This window comes from Pelophylax lessonae (assembly GCF_965119305.1).
Source record: "Pelophylax lessonae genome assembly, chromosome: 4".
Classification (NCBI taxonomy): Eukaryota; Metazoa; Chordata; class Amphibia; order Anura; family Ranidae; genus Pelophylax; species Pelophylax lessonae.
The window spans coordinates 193,336,144-193,355,473 of record NC_138771.1 but is presented as its reverse complement, the minus strand read 5'-3'; the positions used below and the strand labels follow the sequence as shown (position 1 = coordinate 193,355,473).

The 19,330-nt window shown below is 47.7% G+C and overlaps 1 protein-coding gene across 1 annotated transcript in view; it reads right to left on the bottom strand.

The window, feature by feature from the left end:
• The window catches only part of RINT1 (RAD50 interactor 1), an 80,083-nt gene that overhangs the window by 29,945 nt on the left and 30,808 nt on the right, over window positions 1-19,330 (bottom strand). Inside the window, exons 11-12 of the mRNA XM_082252754.1 lie at window positions 14,338-14,552; window positions 3,683-3,863 (exon numbers count right to left, since the gene is read on the bottom strand). Of these exons, the coding sequence (XP_082108880.1) occupies window positions 3,683-3,863; window positions 14,338-14,552 (396 nt within the window). The remainder of the gene's footprint in view (window positions 1-3,682; window positions 3,864-14,337; window positions 14,553-19,330) is intronic.

The following is a 19,330-nucleotide window of genomic DNA, read 5'->3' as shown; positions in this document are numbered from 1 at the left end:
TTTTCCCCTAAGGTCTTGGCGTACCAATCTCGCCCATTCCGTAAGTGTCTGGGAAACTAGACCAATAACAATTACTGGTCTAAATGCTGACCCTATCAGAGAGAAGATGGTGCGGGACTCTGCTTCCATCTTTCGATCCACCGGATCCTTAAAGGACGAAGTGTCCTCCACTGGGATAACCGTGGCTTTATTCAGCCTGGAAATAGGTGGATCCACCACTGGTGGTACCGTCCATTTCTTAATGATGGATTCCTCAAACGGATAGCGTCTAGCAATACGCTTGGAAATAGTAAAGGTACGTTTAGAATGCTCCCATTCTCCTTTAATCTTATTACCAAAACACTTGGGTACAGGAAAAACCTTCACCGTTTTGATGGGCTTGTTAGTACCAAAAGGAATCTCTGTATCAGTTGCTTCTGCCGGTAAAACCTCAAGTTTTAAGGTTTCCTGCACTGCCACAACTAGTGCGTCCACCAATGCTTCTTCCTGAATTATAGCGGGAGAAGAAACGTCCTCCTCACTGTCTGAGGGAGCTTTACCTGAGGTAACAGCCCTTGCAGAGGGACCTGCAACTGCAGTGACCCTCTCTGAATCTGAGTCAGAGGTGTCAGATAATATAGGGGTAGGCGGGGGTCGCTTCCTTGACCCTCGTCCCTGACAGGCCGCCTCCACCCGAGCCACCATAGACTCCAAAATTGCTGTAAATGCCTCTACACTCCCGTGGCCCCCTCGAGGGAAACAGGTGAGGGAATTTGTGTGGCAGGGTCCATGATTATTCCAGTAACTTCCCGGATAATATAATTCAAAAATAAAAAACTTTTTTTTTTTTTTTTTCACAGACCCCCAGCGCCACAAAAGCCCCTTAGTGTTACCTGCTAGGGATCCCTATCGATCGAGAGAGAGAGAGATAGACCCCCAGGCTCACCACTTGATGCTCAGAGTTTAAATGCAACAGGTTACAGCGCTGTCTTGACAAACAGGAAGTCTTTTGGCTGGCTGCCCAGGAAGAAAGGAGGCGGCTCCGCCCCTCTGCACGCCTTCCGGCGCCTCCCCTAGCTCCACGAGGTGTTTGGATCACCTCAAACATGGCCGCCCCCATGCTGGAGACACGAGGCTACGCCAAAATGGCGGCTCGTGCAATCCAGCAAAAAAAATGGCGGCGGCCTGTACCGAATAGCGGTGTGCTGCAGGGCACACAACACTATCTCTGCATGGGGATTTTTGGCGTGGTTGGCGGTACCGGCCCTGGCGGACCTCATGGCCGTTCGGAAGGCCTGCTATAGCTGGAGATTTGACTAGGAAGGCAGTCTACATGTCCGTGGCTTCTGACTGGTAGGTACCTTATTCTTATCACAGTAAGATTCCCAGACTGCCACTGATTACAATCTTTTAAACATGTATACAATTAGATTGTTAGCTCCCAAACCAAGCCTCCTGGCTTTTTGCACATAAAATCACACTCAAAGTAGGGGGATCTGTGCCATGTTATAGGATAGAGGGGGACTCTATCTTACCATACAGAGAGGGGCCCGCGTTCACCACAAGACCCGTCAGGGGGAAAAGGGGGAACATACTACTCACCATACCGGAACCAGGCGGGCACCAACTCCTGACAGTACCCCTCTCCACCGGGGCGGGAGGGCTGTCGACCAATACGGACGCCGTGACTCATAGTCTTTGGCGTTTCAGCGAGACGTTTAACTCGCGGGGTCAGTCCCTTAATGGGACTTTGTCGCGGCCGACCCAGCGCGGAGCTATGGCCTGCACGCGCTCGTAGGCTGAACTGGGGTGACCACCGGATTTCAACATCCAGCCCGTCGCCCAGTTCAGCTTTCTTGCTTGAAGATCTCACAGGAACACTGGAGAAAAAAGCTGTCTAAAAAATCTTTTTAAGAAAAAAAAAAATCTTGCCAGGACCGAAGATCCCAGCAAGGTATCTAGGTCCTTACTCCTAACTAGACAGAAAATAACTGATTTGCTGAGGCAGAGAGAGAGAGGATATACCCTCTGGGACTGCCCCTAGGGTGTGGCCAGAGCATTTTAATTTCCTGTCTAGTCCTGCTCCTGTGGAGGCAACATAACCCGAAGGTGCTGTATCACCGAGGACTACGTCTGTCAATGAGCGATAGAGAAATTATGATTTTTTTCATGTAGGAATTGGCTTGGGTGGCAAGTAGTTAAGTCCTCATGCACATCCTCAACGCACTTTTAGTACCTTTTTGCATTGGCGTTAATGCACGTTTAACCGTGTTAGCGTTTAGCAGAGTTTCTCTGCCTCTTCTATTTTCTACAGAGCACAAGTCAAGTCGCTGTTCCCTATGAAAGCCCCAAAGCACCCACCCCCACATGTTAAGGGTGTGTGGCTTGGCATGGTCCGGGGGAGGGGGCAGTGCTCTCTTACCCCCCCCCCCCCTTTTCTGACCTGCCAGGCTGCATGCTCGGATAAGAGTCTGGTATGAATTTTTTTTTTGGGGGGGGGGGAACCCTACACATTTTTTTCTTTTTTTTTTGGCATGGGGGTTTCCCTCAAAATCCATACCATACCAAAAGGGGGGGGGCACACCGTTTTTGTTTTTCATTTTGGCATGGGGTTTCCTTTCAATAACCAAACCAGACTCAAAGGGCTTGGTATGGATCTTAGGGGTGGACCCCACGCCGTTTTGTTTTTTCATTTTGGCGTGGGGTTCTCCTTCAAGAATCTCAGAGCACAAGTCGCATGCTACAAGTCAGATCATGATGATCCAACTTGGATGCGACTTCGATTCACCTTAATGGGCTGAAAGTCAAGTCCGTTAAGACGGCTCTCATAGGAAACCACTGATTTTAATATCTAAAAAAAAAAAAAAAAAAAAAAACGCTTGGCGCAGGTTAACAGTTGTCTTCAGAACGCGCTGGCCCTGGGTTTTTTTTTTCAGCTTGAAAATGCCTATGCCACTTACAGCTTCTAAAAGCCCATATGTGCTTGGACACATAGAATAACATGGAGAGGCATTTTCAAACGTCTGCTGCTTGTAAAAGCAGCTGTAAAAAAATGCCCTGTGTGCATGGGGCCTAAGTATTAACAGATTGTTTCCTGCTGGCCTCTCTCATCCTGTTTTGTACAGCCTCCGTTGCCTTCTATTCTCTGCACTTTGCCAAAAATCATGGCAATCAGGCAGTCACTAGAGGGCGATCTGCTGACTGGATGAGGGAGGAAACCAAAGGAATAAAACACCTTGTGCAGAGGAGGGACTGATAAGGGAGAGGGAACAGGAAAGCAGGTGAGCTGGCAGGAAAAACGATGCTGCTGGGGAGACACAAAAGCAGAGTGTTAAACTTACAAAGAGGGTCTTATTTTATCGTTCTCCCTCTGCAGCTTCTGCACCTTCCCCTCTTTCTGAGCCAAGACATGCAGTCAAGGCTGAAAATATACACAGAATTGGCTGCACACAGAATTGCAGAAAGTGACCTATAATTTTTGCGACCAAGGTGGGGAGAGAGTTCTCAATAGGAAAGTGACTGCTCTGGCTTCCAGCAAAATGGCAGCCTCCAGCAAGAACAGACTGTGCTGGAGGCAATTTACAGCACACACTAATTTTGCTGGCATATTTATTAATGTAGAATGTATGTTCATTGCTAAAGAACATTAAGTTGTTATGAGTGAAGTTCTGTTTTAAATGCACCCAAAAGCTTGTTTACTTACATCTTGATATATGAACGAATCCAGCTTTTCTGCAAGCATCTGCCAGACAGTTTTAAACAAAGTGTGACAAAGCTGTTGCTCCAGTAGTAGGAGACGGTCTCTAAGTGCTAGCAGCATAGGACAGGCTGTGCTAGAAAGTGACATCACAGCTTGTTCCGATTGTGAAGGCAGTGAAAGCCACCTGGAATAGACAGAACAGATGAGTGCCTCACAATTCCAATGAATTCATTACATTTGGAAAAGGCCATATGAAATATTGACTGGAATTTTTTAAAAATATTTTTGATTACTAAGCAGGATTTAGAGATGAACACACACACACACACACACACACACACACACACACCACAGTAGAAGTGTGCAACCTCCTTTTTTTTTTTTTTAAATCAAAGACAAAGTTTATTGAACACAATTGAAAGTTCACAGGCTTCAATTCAACAAGACTCCCTTACAAAGAGAGTATAGGCATGAACCAACAAATACATGGCATCTTCAAGAAAGTGCATTCCCAGTAAAGTAAGGACATCTACATACCCAAGCATGGTAACACGAGCACACATCAAGGACCTGCTCCATAACCAGCAGACAGAACAGACAGGGAGCTATTGGAGTAAGCGATCCATAATAAGATCAGCTGGTGCCAGGCCTGGCTGCGCCAGCCACCCAGCCCATATTTTTTCATATCTTAGGGGGACACCTCTGTGTTGATAAATTAGGCGTTCATACCGTAGGGTAGCGCCCATTGCCTTCACCCACATCTCCAGCGAGGGAGGGGACGGGGACGTCCAGTGCTGCAAAATAAGCTTCCGGGCCTGAAAAAAGGACCTCGACAACGCCAAACGCACGTTGACATCAGGCGAGTAGTCCTCCACCATGCCAAGGAGGCACGGCTTCGGATCAACCGGCACAGAGAGGGAAAAAGCAGCATTAACAGTCTGGACCACCGCCGTCCAATACCTGTGGAGCTTGGGGCAGCGCCACAGAAGGTGAATGAGGTCTCCACAATCTCTACTACACCTGGTGCACAAGGAGTCAGCTCTAAGACCCATCCTGTAAAGGCGGAGGGGGGTGCGATGGACCCGGAGGAGTATGTAAAGTTGAGAGAGTCGCTGCGCGACTCCCAGGGAGCACGTACGCACCGACTCTAAGGCCTCGTCCCACTGATCATCACTGAGAACCCCTACATCCGCCTCCCAGCGAGATTTAGCAGGGTTAGGAATTTTTTCCAGGTAAGCTGTTAACAACATAGAGTAGCATTCCGAAATAAATCCCTTGGTTGTAGCACAGCGCCTCATCATAGAAAAAACTGGTGTTGGGGACAGTTCCGGGCTCAGCAAGGAGGGCTGGGCCCGGACTGCATGCCGCAGCTGTAAATATGAAAACTGCATAGTCGGAGGTAGGGTGTAGGCTGCACTAAGCTGGGCAAAGTCTAGCAAGCGTCCCTGGAGGAACACCTGCTTAAGGTGAGTAATTCCCCGAGCTCGCCAAGTCGCCGCACACGGCAGCCCGGCCAACTCCGGATACGTCAGATTATCCCATAGTAAACTATATTCGGTAAAACCGGTAACCCCCTGTAACTGTTTCGCCTTCGACCAGATTTTATGTATCAATCTATAAGTAGGAAACAATTTGTTAGACTTCAGGAAGAGCTGCGATTCTAATGCCTCCGGGACCCCGCGTGCCGCCACCTCATGGAGTATAACCTGAACCGTAGAGTCCCCAGTCTCCCGGTCCTCCCCACAAAGGGCCTTCACCAAGTGTTGCAGCTGCGCCGCCAAATAATAGATCCAAGGGTTCGGGAAGGCCAAGCCTCCCCTATCCTTGGGCCTGTACAGTTGTTCAAGGCGTATCCTGGCAACCCCGGACCTCCACAACAGGGAGCGGAAGATGGAGTTCACCAGACGGAACAACCTCAGAGGGATGACCACCGGGGAATTATGTAGGAAATATAAAAGTTGGGGCATAAAGATCATCTTTACCAAATTAGCCCTACCCGCCACTGAAAGCCAAAGTTTGGACCAGACGGCCACCTTGTCCCTGAACCTCGTCAAAAGTGGGAAGAGGTTCAGGCGACAATAGTCGGTAATGACAGCGGAAATCACCACCCCCAAATATTTGAACTGTTGCACTATCTGCACCGGGCAAAAATCAGACAACTGGGGATCCACCCCCCGGTCCAGCGGCAACAAAGCCGACTTGGACCAGTTGATGGTCAGCCCCGAGAAGCCTCCAAATTCCGTAATTATGCGCATCACTGCCCGTAGGGATGGACCTGTGTCACCCAGGAGCAATAACATATCATCGGCATACAAAAGTATCTTTTCCTGCAGTGTCCCATACCGAAAGCCCACCACCGAGGCACTGGCCCGAATCCTCGCTGCCAGGGGCTCTATGGCCAGAGCAAACAGCAAAGGGGACAGAGGACATCCCTGCCTAGTCCCCCTCTCCAGGAGAAACGGTGCCGATTGCCTGCCCCCCTCCCTTATAACCGCACGCGGGGCCTGGTAAAGAAGGCGAACCCATGCCACAAACGTGGGGCCAAAACCAAATTTCTCTAACACCGCCCAGAGGTACCCCCACTCGACACTGTCGAAGGCCTTGTTAGCATCTAGGGACAAGAGGGCCCTGGAGCCCACATTGTCCGCTCTACTCTGCATGTTCACATAAAGCCTGCGGAGATTGACAGCTGTAGACTTGTTGGGCATAAATCCCGCCTGATCATCATGAACAATGGTAGCCACCACTAGATTCAAGCGCCGAGCGAGCACCTTGGCCAGAATCTTGACATCAGATTGTAGCAAGGATATCGGTCTATAAGAACCAGGATCTATCGGGGGCTTGTCAGGCTTCAAAATTAAGGTAATACTGGCCCCAGACATGAACGAGGGTAGGCGACCACCGCGCAGAGCCTCATTAAAGACCCGCAACAGTCGTGGTAGCAATGTGTCAGGGAAGGACTGGTATACCTCCATGGGCAATCCGTCATCCCCCGGGGCCTTAAAGGTGGGAAAAGAGCTGGCAGCCTCCCGAAGCTCCTCCAGGGTAAGAGGGGCATCCAATTGGCGCTTATGCGCTGCAGATAAAACGGGGAGATCTACTCCCTGGAGGTAGTCCATCAATTCCAGAGCAGTATAGGACGCCCTAGAGGCATAGAGCTCAGTATAGAAGCGGACCAGCTCCTCCATAACCTGCTCCGGAGAATTAACCAGGGTGCCCGAGGGCAATTTAAGGGCCCCTATAGCAGGAACTGCAGGGTGGACATTAACAAGTTTTGCCAGAAGGCGGCCAGTCTGCTCCCCCTCTTCATAAAATGTAACCTTAGAGAAAAACCGTTTGCGTTCCGCTCTATGCGAGATAAAACTAGTCAGGGCATCCTGGGCAGACAACCAAGCCGCCCGAGACGCTTCAGTGGGTTGGCCAATATACTCCTCCTCTCGCTCCCTCACATGTGCAGTCAAGTGAGCCTCCCATTCCCTAGTAGAAGATTTAACCTGGTTAATCACATCAATGAACACCCCCCTAAGATAGCATTTAAAAGCATCCCATTGAACCAGCCTATCAGGATAAAGGTCATCATCCAAAAAGAATCGGGACATAGCTCTAGGCAAATCACTATCAGGGGGAAAGAGTTTCAACCAGGAGGCATTGAGGCGCCAAGGGACCCGTGATAGGGACGATTGAGGCCTCAACTCCAGCCAACAGATCAGGGGAGAGTGGTCAGAAATACCCCTGGGGGCATATTGAATTTTAGACACCGCTGCTAAGGAAAAAGGGGTACCCAAGCAGAGGTCAATGCGGGACAATGACCCATGCGTTTTAGAGTAGCAGGAAAATTGTGTAGCAGCAGGGTGCCGGACCCGCCACAGATCTATCCAGGACATCTCTCCCAAAAAACGGGCCAACGGGGTACCCCGGGTGCCCGGCCCTACACCGGGAGGTGGGTGTCTATCCCTTGCAGGATCTAGCACCCCATTAAAATCCCCCAGCACAAATAGCAGCGCTCGGGGCTTGTCCAAAGTGAACCTCACCAGCTCCCTCAACACGTGAAGCGAAAAGGGAGGCGGGACATACACCATGGCAATTACACAAGCACGTGAATATATAGTACAGTACAAGAATACAAATCTACCCTCCGAGTCACACAGTTTAGTAATTTCCCGATAGTCCACTGATCGATGAATCAGAATACAGACCCCCCTAGAGAAGGAGGTATGGGTAGAATGGTAGATCTGTTGGGCCCAAGCATACCGCACACAGCTAACCGTGTCCACAGTGAGATGCGTCTCCTGCAGGCCAACAATCGCTGGGTGATACTTGCGCAGAACAGAGCTCACCATAGCCCGCTTGAGGGGATCTCCCAAGCCCCGAACATTCCAGGACACTAAAGGTACACTAGACATATTCCATAGAGTGCATAATTACAGTCAGGGTAAGGAGTACAAGAGAAAAAAATAGAAAAAGAAAGGGTATTAAACATGGGTGCAGCAGGACTCAGCCGCACGGGCCCCACAGCAGACGGGAAGCAGTCCTCCTCCAGTAGACGCCAGCAGCAAAACAAAAAGCGAAGCCTGTGTGTGATATAAAAATAGAAACGTGTCCCAGAGTTCAGACATCTGGGTCCAGAGAAAAAAACAGAGAAGGTAAAAAACAAAACGGTGCCAACATGGCACAGGAGACATCCGAGGAGTAGGCAACGTGCACACACACTCCAGCCGGGAAAACAGTAAACATCGCATAACTTTGGCATACTTCACCATCACAGGAAACATAGAGCCATCCAGCCATAACAGGCTAACGATAAAAGGCCTCCGGTAAGGCAAATAGAGTCCCTTCCAACAGGTAGGTAGTAGGAGAGCACCCCAACAGTCAAGGTAACCTCAAGGATCCGCTCCCTCACGCTGTCGAGCCCGCAGAGACGGCTCATTGACATCCAGCAATTCTGCAGCTTCATCCGCGGTCTGAAAAAAGTGAGCTTGCCCGCCAGCAGTTACTCGCAGCCGAGCGGGGTACAGCATCGCATAGGGCAGGTGGACCTTCTGCAGGCGTTGTTTGACTTCATGGAATTTAGCACGTTTCTTCTGCACCTCCGCCGAAAAGTCCGGGTACAGAGACACCCGGACCCCATTAAACTTAATGACGGCTTTCTCCCTGGCCAGCCTAAGGGCCTTCTCACGGTCACGGTAGTGCAGGAGACGCGCCAGCATAGGACGTGGTGCATTGCCCGGGATGGCCCGGGAAGGGGTGCGGTGGGCACGCTCAACAGCAAACAAGGGTGAGAAGGCATCCCTGCCAAAGATCTCCAGCAGCCACTGTTCCACAAACTCTGTGGGGTCCCTGCCCTCCGCTTTCTCTGGGAGCCCCACAATCCTGATGTTGTTACGCCTCAGCCGGTTCTCAATATCATCAGTTTTATCCTGTACCGCCCTGGCCAGGGATGCAGTAGCCCGAGTCTCCGTGATAATGGAGGGTAGCCTGTCCTCAACCTCGCTTATGCGACCCTCCACCGCAGTGGTCCGCTCCCGCATTTTCTGAAGGTCATGCCGGAGCAGGGAGACCTCCTCTGTGAGCCCCCCCAGCTTCTCCTCCACTTTGCCAACAGAGGCCGTGCACAGCTGCACCGCTGAAAGTATTTGGCCCAGGGTGGGCTGAGAATCACCATCCACCACCTCCCCGTTCACCCCCAGGTCCATGTTAGCAGGGGCATCCGTACCAGGCAGACTAGGTGAGGGATCCGCTTCCAGGCCGGGCTCCGGAACCAAAGCCGCTCCCCCCTTGCCACCATCCTGCGGGCCCGCGGCCTGGGCAAACGTGAGCTTCTGGGCATAATAAAACATGTCCTTGGTGCCGTCCTTGCGGGGTTTGCCAGACTTACCCCCAGGATCCTTGCCCTTGTCCGTGGCGCGCGGCGTCCCCTTCGGCGTGGAGGCCGCGGCGCCATGTTGGATTTCCATGCCGGCAGGGACCTCGCGGTTATTCCGGGTGAGCATCGTGCGGATCGAGGCGTAGAGGATACCGGTGGATTCCCCAGGAGGAGAGGAAGACGTCGGTGCCGGTTAAAGGTAAGGTGGATACCGGAGGAAGGATCAATGAGCAGGGTAACAGCGGGAGCTCCGTGATGCGCGTCCGCTCACATGCCTTGCTTGGCCACGCCCCCCGTGCAACCTCCTTTAAACTTTACCAAGAACTATGAAGTACAAGGATCTACCTGATTGGAAATACACTGAATAGATTTCCTAGCTACAGTGCCTTGCAAAAGTATTCACCCTCTTAATTTTGTTACATTACAGCCTTAAGTTCAATGTTTTGTTAATCTGAATTTTATGTGATAGATCAGAACACAATAGTCTAAGTTGGTGAAGTGAAATGAGAAAAATATATACATAAAACTATTTTTTAGAAATAGAAAACAGAAAATTGGCATGTGAGTATGTATTCACCCCCTTTGTTATGAAGCCCATAAAAAGCTCTGGTGCAACCAATTACCTGCAGAAGTCACATAATTAGTGAAATGATGTTCACCTGTGTGCTATCTAAGTGTCACATGATCTGTCATTACATATACACACCTTTTTTGAAAGACCCCAGAGGCTGCAGCACCTAAGCAAGAGGCACCACTAACCAAACACTGCCATGAAGACCAAGGAACTCTCCAAACAAGTACAGGACAATGTTGTTGAGAAGTACAAGTCAGGGTTAGGTTACAAAAAAATATCCAAATCTTTGATGATCCCCAGGAGCACCATCAAATCTATCATAACCAAATGGAAAGAACATGGCACAACAGCAAACCTGCCAAGAGACGGCCGCCCACCAAAACTCACAGACCAGACAAGGAGGGCATTAAACAGAGAGGCAGTACAAAACTGGTCAGAGTTGAGGGAAAGATGGATGGAGCTAAATACAGGGATATTCTTGAGCAAAACCTGTACCACTCTGTGTGTGATTTGAGGCTAGGACGGAGGGTCACCTTCCAGCAGGACAATGACCCCCAAACACACCGCTAAATCAACACTTGAGTGGTTTAAGGGGAAACATGTAAATGTGTTGGAATGGCCTAGTCAAAGCCCAGACCTCAATCCAATAGAAAATCTGTGGTCAGACTTAAAGATTGCTGTACAAGCGCAAACCATCCAACTTGAAGGAGCTGGAGCAGTTTTGCAAGGAGGAATGGGCAAAAATCCCAGTGGTAAGATGTGGGCAAGCCTATAGAGACTTATCCAAAGCGACTTGGAGCTGTGATTGCCGAAAAAGGTGTATTGACTTTAGGGGGGTGAATAGTTATGCACATTGACTTTTTCTGTTATTTTGTCCTATTTGTTATTTGCTTCACAATAAAAAAATATATATATATATATATCATCTTCAAAGTTGTGGGCATGTTCTGTAAATTAAATGATGCAAATCCTCAAACAATCCAAGTAAATTCCAGGTTGTGAGGAAACAAAACACGAACAATGCCAAGGAGGGTGAATACTTTTTCAAGGCACTGTAGATCCTTGCTCTGCAAAATTTGTAAGTCTAAAGAATCCTGGCCAAAAAAACTCAAAGTAAGCAATTCCCACATCCTGCCTTGTTGCTAGGATACAAAAATAGTTGTTTTTCACTCCTGCAATGCTGAGAGTGAGTGTCAAATGATAATCATGTCCTAGTAAAAAGGCAGCAGTTGGGGATTGTTAACTGCAGAGGTTGAGACACTGTGTGTAATTCAGTGGTGTGAGGCACTGTGACTAATACAGAGGTATAAAACATTGTATGTAAATTTGGGGGGCAATGATGCTGGGGAGTGAGGGTACAGATCTCACTGGTGGCATGGATACTGAACAATAAAGTATATGTGCTAAAGTGCAGATTTTAATCTTAGCAAGGTTACTTGGCAGCAATGGTATGTTTCCGAGTTAAAGTGATTATTTTTAACTTTAAAAAAAAAAAATGAGACTTTACAAACATATTACAGTACCTCACAAAAGTGAGTACACCCCTCACATTTTTGTAAATATTTTATTATATCTTTTCATGTGACAACACAGAAGAAATTACACTTTGCTACAATGTAAAGTAGTGAGTGTACAGCTTGTATAACAGTGTAAATTTGCTGTCCCTTCAAAATAACCCAACACACAGCCAGTAATGTCTACAGTGCTGGCAACAAAAGTGAGTACACCCCTAAGTGAAAATGTCCAAATTGGGGCCAAATTAGCCATTACCTTCCCTGGTGTCATGTGACTCTGTAGTGTTAAAAGGTCTCAGGTGTGAATGAGGAGCAGGTGTGTTAAATTTGGTGTTATTGCTCTCACTCTCTCATACTGGTCACTTTAAGTTCAACATGGCACCTCATGGCAAAGAACTCTGAGGATCTGAAAAAAAGAATTGTTGCTCTACATAAAGATGACCTAGGCTATAAGAAGATTGCCAAGACTCTAAACTGAGCTGCAGCAGGGTGGCCAAGACCATACAGCGATTTAACCGGACAGGTTCCACTCAGAACAGGCCTCGCCATGGTGGACCAAAGAAGCTGAGTGCACATGCTCAGCGTCATATCTAGAGGTTGTCTTTGGGAAATAGATGTATGAGTGCTGCCAGCATTGCTGCAGAGGATGAAGGGGTGGGGGTTCAGCCTATCAGTGCTCAGACCATACGCGGCACACTGCATCAAATTGGTCTGAATGGCTGTCGTCCCAGAAGAAAATCTTTTCTAAAGATGATGCACAAGAAAGCCCGCAAACAGTTTGCTGAAGACAAGCAGACTAAGGACATGGATTACTGGAACCATGTCCTGTGGTCTGATAAGACCAAGATAAACTTATTTGGATCAGATGGTGTCAAGCGTGTGTGGAAGCAACCAGATGAGGAGTACAAAGACAAGTTTGTCTTGCCTACAGTCAAGCATGGTAGTGGGAGTGCCATGGTCTGGGGCTGCATGAGTGCTGCCGACACTGGGGAGCTACAGTTCATTGAGGGAACCATGAATGCCAACATGTACTGTGACATACTGAAGCAGAGCATGATCCCCTCTCTTCGGAGACTGGGCCGCAGGGCAGTATTCCAACATGATAATAACCCCAAACACACCTCCAAGACGACCACTGCCTTGCTAAAGAAGCTAAGGGTAAAGGTGATGGACTGGCCAAACATGTCTCCAGACCTAAACCTCCAGACCTAAACACTATTGAGAATGTGTGGGGCATCCTCAAAACAGAAGGTGGAGGGGCGCAAGGTATCCAACATCCACCAGCTCCGTGATGTCGTCATGGAGGAGTGGAAGAGGACTCCAGTGGCAACCTGTGAAGCTCTGGTAACCTTCATGCCAAAGAAGGTTAGGGCAGTGCTGAAAAATAATGGTGGCCACACAAAAAATTGACACTTTGGGCTCAATTTGTAATTTTCACTTAGGGATGTACTCACTTTTGTTGCCAGCAGTTTAGACATTAATGGCTGTGTGTTGAGTTATTTTGAGGGGACAGCAAATTTACACTGTTATACAAGCTGTACACTCACTACTTTACATTGTAGCAAAGTGTCATTTCTTCAGTGTTGTCACATGAAAAGATATAATAAAATATTTAGAAAAATGTGAGGGGGGGGGGTACTCAATTTGTAAGATACTGTACCTGCCCTGTGCAGTGGTTTTGCCCAGAGCAGCTCAGATCCTCCTCTTCTTGGGTCCCTCTTCAGTGCTTCACGCCCCTCCCTCCTGTTGAGTGTCCCTACAGGCACCTGAGCTGAGCCACAGCTCCCTGTGTCCATTCAGACATGAAGCTGCAGCCTGGCCCTGCCCCCCTCTCACTCTTCATTGGCTCACTGAAGTTGATTGACAGCAGCGGGAGCCAATGCCACCGCGCTGCTGTTTCAGCCAATGAGGAGGATGAGTCTCGGGCACTCCTGCAACATCGCTGGATAGAGATGGGCTCAGGTAGGTATTAGGGGGACTGAAGGGAGCTGCTGCAAACAGAAGACTTTTTATCTTAATGCAAAGAAAGCATTAGGATAAAAAAACCTTCTGGACTGTACAACACCTTTCAGTTCTCAATAGTAACATGGATGCATGGTACTGCGGAGTATGTATTGATTGCAGACCTCACTGGTAACATGAATGCTGGTGAATATTGACATGCATAGTGGGGAGGGGACTGAAGTGTTTGCACTGATCTGCAGTATGTCTCATACTGTGAGGTGTGGTCCCTGGAGCGCAGACCTCAATAGTAGCATAGATACTGAGCAGTAGGAGTTATGTCCTTGAGTTCAGATCTCACGGATAGCATAGACACTGGTTGGGGCTGACATGCATAGGTGGGGGGGGGGTAAAATGTGTGCACTTGTATGCAGATGTCAGTGGTGGCATGGATACTGGGAGATGTGTGCTCTAAAGTGCAGATCTCATAGTGAGAGGGACACTATGGAGTAAGCAAAGTATATAGTGGTCGTCCTCTTAGATTTCACGTCATGCAATAAATCACTGGACCACTTAATTTTGATGTGAGAAGAGTGTATTTTTACATTACATGTCCTTTAGGTGCGGGAATTTATTGACTTCACATTCTGTTTGTACAAGTCTTGCATCCTACATTTCAGTGGAAATGTGAGTACTTTATGTGATCACTGTAATAAAAAACAAGTTTGATATACAACCAACATAGCTGCTATCTGTACAGACGTACCTTTCTTTCTTGTACATCTTTGCTGCTTCTTTTACTTCTCTGAACACATGCTCTACCTGACGACTTAACATGTCATTTTTCAGTCTCTCCAGTAGGTTAATCATATCATCAAAGACAGATATTTCCATCGAAGCCAGCTGTCCGAGCTGAAGCTTACTGCTAGAATGAATGTCAGTGCAAACCTCCAGAGCAGCCTGCTGAAGCTGTAAGAAAAACTGCAAACAAGGATGCTATGTAAGAGAATTAGAATATGAGTAAAAAAATACAACAAGGTTACACCGACATTTTGCTTTAGTAGGGCTAATTTCTCAGCACTGAAGCAGATGTCCACAGCAAACACATGGATTTCATTTTTCAAATAAAAACAAATAATTTCACTGGTCGCTCTATGTAACAGTTTATTTGCTGCCCATTGTTTTTTACCCCACTATTGACAAAACAGCCCCATTGTATACATGGTCTTTACATAGGTCTGGATTCGATTTAAAGCAGCATTAAATGCAAAAACTAGGGATGCACCGAAATTTCGGCAACCGAAATTTTCGGCCGAAAATGGGCTTATTCCATTTCGGCAGAAAATGGGTTAAAGATGCCGATATTAAAGATGGCCGCCGCGGGTGCAGCGCAGGTTTCAAAAGACCCGCCTCCCGGTGATGTCACTACTACTACGATCTGTGCATGAATGAACTAACACACCGGGCGGGCGGGCGAGCGGCCGCTAATAGCTAAAACTATGTGAGCGCTTCACTTCCCTGTCAGGCGGGTATCTCCTCTGACAGGGAAGTGAAGCGCTCACATAGTTTTAGCTATTAGCGGCCGCTCGCCCGCCCGGTGTGTTAGTTCATTCATGCACAGAACTTAGTAGTAGTGACATCACCGGGAGGCGGGCCGCCGGCCAGAGGCACGTCTTTGAGAGGAAGGACATCGGAGGAGCAGAGTTAGGAGATTGGATCCTTGGGATGGGGAGGGACGCTGAGGCAGGGGAGGGTGTACTGCCGAGAGGGACGCTGAGGCAGGGGGGTGGGGGGTGTACTGCTGAGAGGGACGCTGAGGCAGGGGGGGGGGGGGGGAGCTGAGGCAAGCTTACCAATGGTATCTAGTATTATGCAGCATGAGGGGGTTAATGTATTGCCACTGCTGGTCACTGATGCATTAGTGACCGACCAGTGGCAGTTAATTAACCCCTTTGTGCTGCATTAGTGCAACCAGTATCAGTGCAACCAGTGTTAACACTGATACTGGTTGCACTAATGCAGCACAAAGGGGTTAATTAACTGCCACTGGTTGGTCACTAATGCATCAGTGACCAGCAGTGGCAATACATTAACGCCCTCATGCTGCATAATACAAATATCATTGGTAATTAAATTAACCACTTGCCAACCCGTCACAGTACATATACTGTGACAGGGTGGCAGCGACAGGTGTACGTCGCTGCCTGTTTCTGGTGTATGCCCCTCTTCTATCTATTTTAAAATTATTTGGGGGGAAAAAGTCATTTCGGTTTCGGTTTTCGGCCAAGGGCATCCTGCATTTTCGGTTTCGGCCCAGAATTTTCATTTCGGTGCATCCCTAGCAAAAACATAAATGTAATGTGTTACAGCTTACCAATTCTTAGATGTGGTGATTGCATTCACGTTATTTTTTTTTTTTTAAGGGCTTTTTTCCCTATGTTTCCCCTGGTAATCCAACCAAAAAAATAAAAAAATCACACTTCCGGGTTTAGGCCTTATGCAAGGCAGCCGGTCCGATAGAAGCCAGCTGAACTTATGTCAAAGGGTCATGACTGAAAAAGGTTTGCTGACCGGAGTGTTCTGGTGGGGGTGTGTACAAGGCTTTAGGGTGTCTACATTCTGGATGTAGTAATAAAGTAGACACCATTGGATAGCAGCATTGTCATTCTGGGGAGAGGGTAGTTTTAGACTAGCAGATTTAAATGGACCTGACTAACAAACTGAATCTGATCTCCAGCTAATATTTTATAAGCATTTGTTTTCCTTTTTGGATAAAGGTTTTTTTTTATAATAAATGAATCAAAGCTGACCATTGTAAGCAACCCTGTCAGAGGTAAATAATGGTCTTAACCCTCCAACTGTTACTTTATCTGGACTGCTTTGTCTGTTAAAATACAGTGCGCATCCAGAAAGTATTCACAGTGCTTCACTTTTTCCACATTTTGTTATGTTACAGTCTTATTCCAAAATGGATTAAATTCATTATTATCTTCAAAATTCTACAAACAATACCTGATAATGACAACGTGAAAGAAAGTTTGCTTGAAATATTTGCAAATTTATTAAAATAAAAATAAAAATCCCATGTACATAAGTTTTCACAGCCTTTGCTCAATACTTTGTTGAAGCACCTTTGGTAACAATTACAGCCTCAAGTCTTTTGGAGTATGCTACAAGCTTGGCACACCTATTTTTTGTCAGTTTCTCCCATTCTTCTTTGCAGGACTTCCCAAGCTCCATCAGGTTGGATGAGGAGCATCTGTGCACAGCCGATTTTCAGATCTCTCCGGATATGTTCATTTGGGTTCAAGTTTAGACTCTAGGGCCACTCAAGAACATTCACAGTGTTGTCCCATAGCCACTCCTTTGTTATCTTGGCTGTGTACTTAGAGTCGCTGTCCTGTTGAAAGGTAAACTGTCGCCCTAGTCTGAGGTCCAGAATGCTTTGAAGCAGGTTTTCATCAAGGATGTCTCTGTACATTGCTGCATTCATTTTTTCCCTCAATCCTGACTAGTCTCCCAGTTACTGCTGCTGAAAAACATCCCCACAGCATGATGCTGCCACCATCATGCTTCATTGTGGAGATGGTATTGGCCAGGTGATGAGCCAAGCCAAAGAGTTCAATCTTTGTTTCATCAGACCAGAGAACTTTGTTTTTCATGGTCTGAGTCCTTCAGGTGCCCTTTGGCAAACTTCAGGGGGGCTGTCATGTGCCTTTTTACTGAGGAGTGACTTCCATTTGGCCACTCTACCATACATGCCTGATTGGTGGAGTGCTGCAGAGATGGTGGTCCTTCTGGAAGGTTCTCCTCTCTCCACAGAGAAACGCTGGAGTTCTGCCAGTGACCATCGGGTTCTTGGTCACCTCCCCGACCAAGGCCCTTCTCCCCTGATTGCCCAGTTTGGCTGGGCGGCCAGCTCTAGGAAGAGTCCTTCTGGTTCCAAACTTCTTCCATTTACAGAAGATGGAGGCCACTGTGCTGAATGGGACCTTCAATGCTGCAGAAATTTCTCTGTACCCTTCCCCAGATCTGTGCATCAATACAATCCTGTCTCGGAGGTCTACAGACAATTCCTTTGACTTCATGGCTTGGTTTGTGCTCTGACATCCATGGTTAAAGTGGAGTTCCACCCTATTTTTATACTTACCTCCATCTTCTCACTCCGGGTCACCTGAAAAAGAAATGGATAATCGCATATTTTTTTTTTTTTTACTTACCTCGTAGCGAAGAAAAAATACTTACCTTACTTCCTTCTTCCTCCTTCCTTGGCCCGTCGTCACTTCCTGGCTCTGCAATGATTCCTGGGAGCTGAACGTCATAGCTCCCAGGAATCATTGCGCCTGCACCGGCCCCGACGTCAGTTCCGGGTCGCGCGCGTCATCCCCTTCTAAACAGCTTCTGGCATGCCCAGAAGCTGTAGAGGGATGACGCGCGTGACCCGGAAGTGCGTCACGGCCGGCGCAGAGCATCGTGGGACCAAAGAAGGCGGAAGAAGACGCCGAAGGGGATCTCGCTGGCTTCAAGCTGCCCACATCTGAGATGGCAGCGCTGGACAAGACGTTTGCAAGGTAAGTATTTGTCCTAACAGGTAAGTGCAACCCGGGACAGATCAGAGGCTAGCCATTGTGGAATGTACTAGCCCTGACTGTCCCGGGGGTATTAAAAAAAAAAAAAAAAATCCAGGGTGGAACTCCGCTTTAACTGTGGGACCTTGTATAGACAGGCGTGCACCTTTCCAAATCATGTCCAATCAATTGAATTTACCAGAGATGCACACCAATCAAGTTGTAGAAACATCTCACAGATGATCAGTGGAAACTGGATGCATCTGAGCTCAATTTTCAGTGTCATGGTAAAGGCTGTGAATACTTCTGTACATGTGATTTTATTTTGTTTTTTTATTGTTCTAAAATTTTTGCAAAGATTTCAAACAAACTACCTAAGAATTGGTGAGATACAATTTAAAGTGGTTGTAAAGGCACAATGTTTTTTTTACCTTCTCAGTGATATTAAAGCTTGGTTTTAACAAAATAAAATAAACTCATTATACTTATTTGCTCTGTGCAATGGTTTTCGCACAGAGCAGCCCTGATCCTCCCCGTCTTAGCTACTCCGCTGGGGCTCCTGGCTCCTCCTTTTTGTTGAGTGCCCCCACAGAAAGCTGCTTTCTATGGGGGCACTTCTGCGGGCAACTATTGATACAGCCCCGCTCCCTTGTCACAGGATTTGATTGAAAGCAGTGGGAGGAAATCTGCTCAGTGAGAAGGTAGAGGGTGAAGTGAGCTGCTCTCACGCATAGCACTGGATTGAGAATAGGCTCAGTTAAGTATAAAGTGTGTTTGGGGGGGAATTCTGTGACACAGAAGTGTTTTTACTTTAATGCATAGAATGCATTTAGGTAAAAAACCTTTAGGCTTTAGAACCACTTTCTCACAATCGCTACAATAAGGTAAAAAAACCTTCTGTGATCAGCTCCCTCCAGCCAATTTCGATCCAGCACTGTGCATGACAGCAGTTGCTCTCTCTCTCCTCAGAGAACTCAGATGCAGTAGTGGAATCCATTAGCTCCTACTGCTGTCAATCAAATTCTGTGAGGAGGGAAGTGGGGGGGGGGGGGGTCTCTCACTGTGTCAAACACACACAGTCCAGATCAGGATCCAGTTTGCACAAGTAGCTTGCTATGGGAGCACTCTGAAGGGAGGAGGAGCTAGAAGCACTATTGGAAGACCCCAGAAGAGGAGGTTTGGGGGCTGCTC